This window comes from Chanos chanos, chromosome 3 (genome assembly GCF_902362185.1).
Source record: "Chanos chanos chromosome 3, fChaCha1.1, whole genome shotgun sequence".
Classification (NCBI taxonomy): Eukaryota; Metazoa; Chordata; class Actinopteri; order Gonorynchiformes; family Chanidae; genus Chanos; species Chanos chanos.
The window spans coordinates 45657776-45667775 of NC_044497.1; the positions used below are offsets into that span (position 1 = coordinate 45657776).

General features: G+C 41.5%; 1 protein-coding gene across 3 annotated transcripts in view; it reads left to right on the plus strand.

The window, feature by feature from the left end:
* fnbp1b (formin binding protein 1b) overlaps positions 1–10000 on the plus strand; it is a 62271-nt gene that overhangs the window by 49450 nt on the left and 2821 nt on the right. Inside the window, exons 10-15 of one of the 3 annotated variants that reach the window (XM_030767433.1) lie at positions 1–172; positions 5066–5080; positions 8370–8479; positions 8589–8721; positions 8897–9039; positions 9208–9347. The exon at positions 1–172 is cut by the window's left edge and continues 14 nt beyond it. In XM_030767433.1, the coding sequence (XP_030623293.1) occupies positions 1–172; positions 5066–5080; positions 8370–8479; positions 8589–8721; positions 8897–9039; positions 9208–9347 (713 nt within the window). Of the gene's footprint in view, positions 173–5065; positions 5081–8369; positions 8480–8588; positions 8722–8896; positions 9040–9204; positions 9348–10000 lie in introns of all 3 variants that reach the window. The other 2 variants (XM_030767434.1, XM_030767435.1) reach the window with 2 other exon arrangements.

Genomic DNA, 10000 nt, shown 5'->3' on the forward strand with positions numbered 1-10000 from the left:
AACGTCCCCTGCCCCATGCCAGCCCCCTCCAGACCCCCCCTCATCTTCTGCTGTTGCCCACGACCTCCCCCCGCAATCCCCCAAACAGGCCAAGGAGCCGCTCTCGCACCGAATCAACGACCTTATGGCCTCCAAGCCCAAAATGCACTGCTTCAGGAGCCTCAAGCGCGGGGTAAGTGAGTGTGTTTGCGTGCGCATAGCCCAGAGGGTGTGCAAGTGCATGGTTTATCGCCGCCCTCTGTCTGTCTGCCTGTCTGTCTGTCTGCTTGTCAGTCTGTCTTTCCGTCTTTCTGTGCGAGCTGTATTCAGTGTGATGGGGAGACAAAAGGAAGTGTAATGACTGATAGATAGATAAATAGATCGATAGACTGATAGATTGATAGAGATAACATCACTACATTAATAGGTAAAGTGTGTTGCTACACTATGTACAGAGCTTCACAAAAGAGTGTCCCACAGAGAATATCACACTGCAAAAAAGAGAGGAAAAGAATTCCCTCCATCTCAGTGAATACAGCCCCTTCTCTCTCTCTCTGTCTCTCTGTCTCTCTGTCTCTCTCTCTCTATGTACCTCTATGTTTATGTGCTTTTCCCCACGCTTCCATTGTTGTATTCACACTTTACTCTCTCTTAGCTTTCTGTGACTCCTGATGCGTGAACACACAATCACACGCTCTCTCTCTTTCTCCTGATGACTCTCTTCTTCCTCAAATTACGAACCAGTTCAACACTCACACACATATACACACACATTAAAAAAGACCTTATGGCATCCACCAAGGAACTCTTCAGATGAGAACTGTTTTGAAGTCAGTAAAACGTAAATGACTCGGACCACAGCTTTATCATATGAGATGAGTGAGCAAATATGATCCTAACTGGGTTTTGGGGGTGAAGTGTATGTAATATACTGAACTGTCATCAGGGTATGTATTCTCATTGGTTCATAGGCGTATTATGCATACACACATGTACTCATGAACTCACGCTTACCCTTCAGGCAAGCAGTCACACAACGTCCCTGATCATTTGCCTTTTTGTCGCCCCCCCCCCCCCCCCCCCCCCCCCCCCCAACCCCTACCAGGACAGTATAACAATATTGTTTTCTAAACTGCCAACACACACACACCTTGAACTCAGGAAGCTGTCCTGTGTCCATCCGTATCTATGAGCTGAGGTTTTGAAAAGATAAAATGTGTCTTTTTTTATGTGTGTGACGTGGAAGGTTTGCCCTTTGCTGTTAATCAGGGAATGAAAGGTTTGCACAACAGGAAACTGAGATTTTTGTGGACATTTTAAACAGGAAGTGAACATTTTAGAAAGAGGAAGTGCTGGAATAGCCCCACCCAAAAAACGTGCCGAACTTTCTAAAGTGGAGAACTGCGTCCTTCCCCCTTTTCTTAGACCAGTTTAACCAGTGAACAAATACACACACACACACACACAGAGGGACATCTGTTTCCATTTATCGAAGGAATATGTGTAAGGGAGAGCGGAGGAGAAGAGAGGAAAGGAGTGAAGAGGAGAGGAGAGATGCATGAAATCATTCTTCCATCCATGTTCATGACTTATACTGTATTTTTGTCAGTATATTAATTATGAAGTGTACTACTCATACAGATCTCACAATCTCATGGAGATTTAAAGACCTCTCTCACACACACACACACATACACACACAGCCCAGCTGTTACACTGGCCCGGTAATCCGCAGACGACAGGAGGTTTAGAGCACAGCTGATACCAATACACTCATTATACTGGATCTTATGAAGCATGTGTATCAGTATGTTTAAGCGTCTCTTTGTCTAGTTTTTGTCATAGTAGAATCATAGTACGTGCAGTATGTGTGTACGTGTTCAGTCCTGTTTGTAGAGTACTTCAGTGAGAGGAGAGATTACACAGAACCATGTTGGGGTTTTGTGTGTGTGATCTTGTGCCAGAGGTAGAGAGACAGAGTGAGAGAGAGGCAAAGAGAGAGAGAGAGAGAGAGAGAGAGAGAGAGAGCATGTTTAATAAGGTTTGTTTTTTTGCTCCAGTCTCCTCAGTCTCTTTATTACAACAAAGAGCTGATGAAGAGGACTCTCGGCATGCCGACATATGCTTTCGAGGCCAGGCAATATGTCGTAAGTGTGTGAGAGTGTGTGAGGGAGTGTAAGAGAGAGATGGCGTGCAAGACAGACTGTGTTTGTGTGTTTGAGTGTGTATGTAGCACTAAATATGAGACAGAGCGTGTGTGTGTGTGTGTGTGTGTGTGTGTGTGTGTGTGTGTGAGACAGAGAGAGTCTGGGTGTGTGTGGTTTTCATATAAATCATCAGCAGACAGTACCCTCATTTAATAATTGCTAGAGTATTTACCAAAAACGAGTTACTCCAAACATAAAACTCGTACCTGGACATACACAGAGAGACTTATATACATACACAGGCATTAGATACAGATGCAGCATATTTTATTTAGTTATATGTTTATTGCCTTAAATGAGGTTAGTGTCTGGTTTATAAAGAATAAGAATCATCACTGAAAGAAAGATAATGAAATGAAATTACCTCATCACAGGCTCTTCTTCCATCTTTGCTGATATTTCCATCCCACCCTCAGTGCTCTCTGACAGTGTGTGTGTGTGTGTGTGTGTATGTGTGTGTATGTGTGTGTATGTGTGTGTGTGTGTGTGTGTGTGTGTGTGTGTGTGTGTGTGTGTGTGTTTGCATGTATGCGTGTGCGTACAACTTTATGTGGCTTAAAATCTCAAAGGGTCACAAGCACTACTTCAAAAACTCAATCATTTCTGTGACCTTTGACCTCTGCAGTGCTTGTCACCCTATGACACATTGGTGGGATGTGGGGTTGTTGAAGTACCCAGCATTCACCACTGCACTGCTGACATTAAAGAGTTTATGGGTCTTCGTCTGTGTCCTGTGACATCAACAAGGTCACACATCGAAATACATACACACATTTATGTGTGTTTGACAATGTATATTGTGTACACATTCTCCTTGTGGAGCATTATATATGTGTCCCAACTGACAGTTCATGTCTGTCAGTGAGTCCACACGATCACAACATTTAGCTAGGAAATGTTCCAAATCTCCACCCCCTTAATTAGAGACTGAACAAATCAGGCACATCTTTTCGTGAAAAAACAGGGATTAGTGAAAGTCTGAGCCACTGATAGAAAGTTCTGGATCATTATCTGATTTCTTCAGTTGCATTTTAAATGTTGTCAGACTTGATTGAATTAGGACCTTCTAACAGTTGAGTGTATCCTGGTTTATCTTTTAAAGGTTATCTTTTATAACTGTCATGAAGGCCATCGTGGTAGTGCTGTAACGAGCGAACTACATTTCCCACAATTAAGTTTAATCCTCTAACATAATGCCAGCCTGAAATGATGACTGATGTGTACATATGCTTAAGAGATAGAACATTTTTTGTTTTATGTATGTTTTATTTTTATGACCACATATTACCCATGTGATTGCATTATTTTACCACATTCACTTTTTTGTTTTGTTTGTTCTTTTTTTCAACCCCCTACCTCTCCTTGTAAAATAATAATAATAAAAAAAACAACTTCATATTGAAACTGCAGTATTGAGCAGAATGTGCTGTTGTGTGTCAGCTCTAAATACGGATCTAGATAAAATCAGATGCTGTTTACGGCCCTGTGCGATGAAAACTGAATTTGCTGTGAACTGTGACATAGAAAACCTTGTTTCCTAGTTCACTGTTCTGTTTGTGTGTCGAGTGACATGCCATGCACAGCCTCAGTGATACATACAACATCAGGGGGACTGGGGACAGGATAAGGGTGATCCTTTTATCTGAAAGTCCTTACCCCATGAACACACACACACACACACACACACACACACACACAGACACACACACACACACACACAACACTCATAAACTCCATAAACACTCATAAACTCAACAACTTCATGTTCCAGATTATGGACAGTGTTTTGTCTCGACTACTTCTGAGTTATTTGTGCTCTGTCATTTCCCTCTCTCTCTGTCTCTTTCTCTTTTTCTCTCCCTCTCCCTCTCTCTCTCTCTCTCTCTCCCTCCCTCTGTTGTGGCTGACACGTGCTGTTAAACCATCAGCTTACAGCTGTTATACTGGGACTTTGAGTATATGGATATATCAGTGTATTTGTTTCATCTGCTAAACCTGCTGCTGAAGTTCACTACATTTAAAAGACAAGAAAGATAAGGCAAGAAAGACAGGAACAGGAACAGGATGTGGAAAGGTGTTCTGTCTATTTCCGGAGGGGAGTCATCACGGAAGTATTGCACATCTACACATGCTGTACAGTTTCACAATTACAGTTGCTCAGTATGAACCTCCAGTCTTTTGTGAAGATTCATCAGTGCCTGATTATGTGCCTTTACAGCATCTGCTGTAGGTTACACACACACACACACACACACACACACGCTCAGACACATACCGATATTCTTCTGGCCTATTCACATTCCCCTGTCGACGAGGAGGCGATGTGAACCTGTGCAGACACTCTTTGTTCACATTTGTAGGGTCAGTTCTATAATGTTTGCCAGGAGCAGAACTCAAAAGAGAGTTCTGCCAGTAAACCGATAGCAGTACAGAAAGCAGGGACGAAAACTGTACCATGTGTAGATCTGGCAAGACTCCCTCAGACCAGATGCTCTGCTGCTGAGAGATTTGGCTTCTTTGCAGTGAGTTTTAATTTTGACAAATGTCTCATTTGATCCGATCAAATGAATGATGTAAGAACTAGAGCAATATTTTATGCTGTAATTTCAAATCTGCGTCGAGTTTTAGCTCTCAGTTCGTTCAAGTTTGGGAACTTTTGGAGGGTTTAGGCAGGGACTGGTCAGATTTGATGTAGTGAGCGTGCGGCACAGGTGTTGTCCGGCCGTGATGTCACAGCTTACCTGAGCACGCCTACATATGTATCTGTGTGAGGCAAAGTGAAGAGTGGTCTTAAATTACCCCTCTAATGTCATCTTCTCTCTCTTTTTTGCCTTCCTCTCCTCTTCCCTTCGTCACTTCTTTTTCTCCTCCACATGAAGCTTTCTCTCAAGCTGGTAAGCATGAACGTAATTGCATGCCCGTAGCTGCATGACCGTAGCATGACCGTCGTCGTAGTAACACACGATCCTTAACAACAACGCTTGGTGTTGCTTTTATTGATCTTTTTTTATTTACTCATCTGTTTTTTTTTTGTTTGTTTTTTTCAAATTTTCTTGTACTTATGTGACTTGAGAATTTAATTCCAGAAACGTGTTGTTGTCTCACTTTTTGTTTGTTTGTTTTGTCTGTTTTGTTTTGTTGTGTCTGTCTCGTTTCCATGGTGACTGTCCCTATGTCCTCCTGTCTAGATCACGCTCAATTCACACGTCAGGAACCTTATTGAGGTGATCTGAAATCCCCGTCAACGTTTTTTTTTTTTTCTGTTTCAGATTGTATGTGCGTGTGTGTATGTGTGTTCGTTAATTGGGTTAATTTTGGCGCTCTTTAACTGGATTTCAATCCAATGACAAGAACTTAATCCACATTAACCACCACATAAGCTAGAAGAGGCTCAAAGAGAGAACTTTCCCGGATTTTTTAATTCTCTGTGGAGTTTGATGATGTTTCCCTCCCTGTGAGGCACAGTTCATTTCTATTAAGCTTTATAATTTCACCTGTGTTGTGTGTTTGGTGATTTAGTTCTTCCCTGCAATTAAAAAAAACATAACTGCAGTAGATTATTATAGATCATAGATATTTACATTGTAAATTTCCATAGACAATGTAGATTTAATCTGTTGACCAAAATTAGAGAGGCTCTGAATTCAGACACATAATAGCTAGTTGACCAAACGTGCCCTCTCAGGAATTATTAGCCTGCAGCTAAAATAGAAACAGTGCTTGAAAAGCTCTTTTTTATGACATTATTTAGGTTGTTACAATACTAGACTTTTCCGGTATTGATCTGAGCTGGTCAAAAGCCTGAATCTCCTCAGACGTCTTTGGTATTTTGCTAGTGTTTCCAGATAGAGAGATATAAAGAGCTTAAATTTGGAACAATGTAATAGTAATATTCTGAAGGCATACAGATTTGTGGTGTAATGAAAAAAACCCCCAACAATTCAGAGCCCCGCTAAACTGAGGTAAATAATTTTTATGTTAATTATTTCTTAGTTATCATGTAGAAAATCAATCAAATCTTGATACAAGATACAAGACAGTTAGTATTAATTAAAAATGACTGCCTTAATGAAATCACTTGAATGTTTACTCAACGTACGCAAAATGAAATATTGAATTATTGAGTGTGCAACATCCAAAAGAACTTACTGCATTCATCTGGTAAGTGCTACAGTAGGTCAAGCATGCATTAAAGGCTTACACAGGTTTTTGTTTGATTGGATTTTGATATATGCAAGTTTTTAAATGTTTTTATTCACTGGTATCTATCTCTTGGTAGTTGGTTGCATTGGATTGCATCATTAAATGTGTATTTTAAATGTGGATGTTCAGCATGCACAGTGAAATTGGTTTGTTGCTGTTTTGTTGCATGTGCATTAAGTGTTGTGCAGTGGGGCAAACAGAAAGGGTAAGGTTGCCATGGTAGCTTTCCATGACATTTAACCCTTGACCCTTCAACCCCTCTGTAGAACCCTGGGGCAGTGTATTCTCTGGGTTCCAGGTGCAAGGGGTGTGTCCTGTAGGCCTCAACCTATCCAGTCCAAGCTTTAAATTATGTAATCACAGTGTTGCTACGGTGAGGTAAAGTGCATGCAATAGCATACAGTTCAAAGGTTTAAATATCTGCTCCTCTATTTTTATTTTCCCCAGAAACACAGTTGGATATCTTCTCAAGAATCTGTTTTGTTCTTAAGAATTCTCAAGAAATCACGACACTTTACGGGAAATACCAAATTTGGTTGATGCACCAATAGTGGATATTCAAGGAGACACTACACTTAAGGTTTCAGAACTTTCAGAACAGTTGCACAGAAGCACTGCTAATCAGCACCTCCTTATGGTCAAGCAAGGAAAGGATCACATGCATGTACACACACACACGCACACACACACACACACACACACACACACACACATACACACACCTGGGGGAAAACAAGAGCTATGAAAGGAAAAATAAAAACCCTAGAGTTTTTGTAGATTCCCTCTCCTCTAAAAAGGAAGCAGGAACTGAAGGTGAGGCTGGTGGAACTGTCCACCCTCACACTGGACCTGTCAGGCCTGCTCCACTCATACTGGACCTGTCAGGCCTGCTCCACTCATACTGGAGCTGTCAGGCCTGCTCCACTCACACTGGACCTGTCAGGCCTGCTCCACTCACACTGGACCTGTCAGGCCTGCTCTTGCTCCTGCTCCACTCAGACACAGTCATTTAACCAGAGCAGCACAGCTCCATATGTCATCAGCCTCACAGCTGCACACTCAAGTTATATAACAAACAGCATTCATATAGCAACATAAATATCCGTTCACAAATGATTCAACCAGAGTAACCCTCCTTCTGTAGAATACCATGCCCATAAACACACACACTCACAGAGAGAGAGAGAGAGAGAGCCTATGACATTAAACAAGTTTTGTACGTTCATAAACTGTTTAACAAAAACAAGAACTCTGAGATTAGTATACCATGGTAACTGTCAATGTATTTAATATATTCATAAACTTCTTCGTTTGACTTTCTCTGATTAAATAGTACATGTTATTTTTAAGCATTAAAATCTGAAAATGCTAAATATGGCATAAATTTCCCTTCTGTTACACAAGGAGCAGTGTTTGTACAGTAAACAATGAGATCACTAACAGTCATTAGAAATATGTATCTATGCACTTTTAAAAATGAAAAAAAAAGCACAATTTAGTGTTCTATCACTACTATATTTCACATGAAGCTGTTTTTCAGGCTTGTGACTGAATAGGTGAAAGGTGAAAGGTCAAGGCCTAACCTCTGACCTCAGAATCCTAATAATGGTCAGTAGGTCTGTGATTGATGGGCTGCAGTATCCCCTTGGTTTAAAGCTCTCAAACTGATTGATATTTAACACAGAAGGATGTTAATAACTGGCCGCTTGGTTTGTGCCTGTCCGTATTTGACCTCCTCTTCTGTAATGTTGTTATACTGGAGCAGATTGTCGGTGACAGATATACGCAGAGAAAATATGCATGAGACTGGGATACTGCATCTGGGAAATGTATTTAAATACAACTCTGATTATTTGTGTTGGATATTAATGATCTGTTTAGTTTGAGTCTAAACACCCTATACACATTCTCACTGCTGCCACTCTCTCTCTCTCTCTCTCTGTCTTTCTCTCTCTGTTTTTCTCTCTCTCTCTCTTCCAGGGCTCAGGGCCGGAGGACTTCAGCCACCTTCCCCCAGAGCAGAGAAGAAAGAAACTCCAGGCAAAAATCGATGACATAAATAAAGATATTCAGAAGGAAATGGACCAGAGGTACACACACACACGCATGTGCACACGCACACACATACTCACAAACACAGACACAGACATAGAGAGGACATGTTTTCTCTTGTACCCAAACCTGTGTGTTTGATTACAGGGATGCACTGACAAAAATGAAGGAGGTGTACATTAAGAACCCTCAGATGGGAGACCCGAGTAGCGTGGACCCCCGTCTTACGGAGATCGCCATAAACATTGACAAACTGCAAGCAGAGGCACAGAAATTTGAGGTATGTGTTATTCACAATACGCATGTGCTAACTGTTAAGCCATTTTTCATTGTTTAACTCGCTGTCTTAATGTGTCACCTGGCATTCACAGCTCTGCCTCACATGGAAAACCACACTGTATGTGTATATGTGTGTGTGTGTGTGTGTGTGTGTGTGTGTGTGTGTGTGTTGACAGGGCTGGTTAGCAGAGGTAGAGGGCAGAATGCCAGTGAAGAGCGAGCCGCCGCGTAGACAAAGCGGCCTCTACGACACACAAAACAGCACACCCCCACCACCAGCCCCGCCCATCAACAACAACTGTGCCCAGGACAGAGAGAGGTACCGTACATACAAACCCAAACACATACATATACCCACACATACACACACACACACACACACACAAACATTTACAAGCATGCCGTTTAAACAAGTGTTTGTGTCACGTAAACATGTGGTTCTGTCGCTATAGTTACGGTCTCTGTGTGTGTTTTGGTGCTTGAGCAGCCCAGATGGTAGTTACAGTGAGGAGCAGAACACGGAGACGCAGAGCAAAGCTCCTCCTGAACCTGAGTTTGACGATGAAAATGAATTTGACGAGATCTTACCCAGCATTGGGACCTGCAAAGCTCTATATCCATTTGAAGGTAAGTTAGTAATGATTAGTTCATTCACACACATGCACATGCACATAGATGTGTATTTATTTCATATAATCGGTCTTACCCTTTCGGTGAAAAAGACAGCTCAGTCTGTAAAAAGATCGTACGCGCACATTTTGCCATTTAAACCAATTAGACAACTGCTTTGAGATTGTGTTTTTTGCAATTCAGAGGGACAGCAAGTACAACAAAAGATTTATATTACTTTGAATGAGGTGTGGTCATTGATCCACAGTTTATCGTATATACACACGCACACTCACTCATACACATAATTAATCTAAGTGGACAGATGACTCATACACCAGATGATGAACTATAAAGGTTTTAATTATCCTGCAGCTCTTTTATCTTTTTTTTTTTTCTTTCTTTCTTTGCAATGCCATTTCCTCATGTGTCATTAGTCATATCCCATAATGATTATTGATTGCGTAGAGGTGGCTTAGTGGTAAGGAGAGCTGGTCTAGTAACTGGAGGGTGGTGGGTTTGATTCTTTAGGCTGCCCTAGAGATTCACAAACTCTCTGGAGCAGAGACGGGACTGTAAGTGGTTCTGTATACGAGCTCTGGCTAAATCAATACATTTAAATTATACCACTGTTTCTCTCTCTCTCTCCCTCTCTCTCTCTCTCTCTCTCT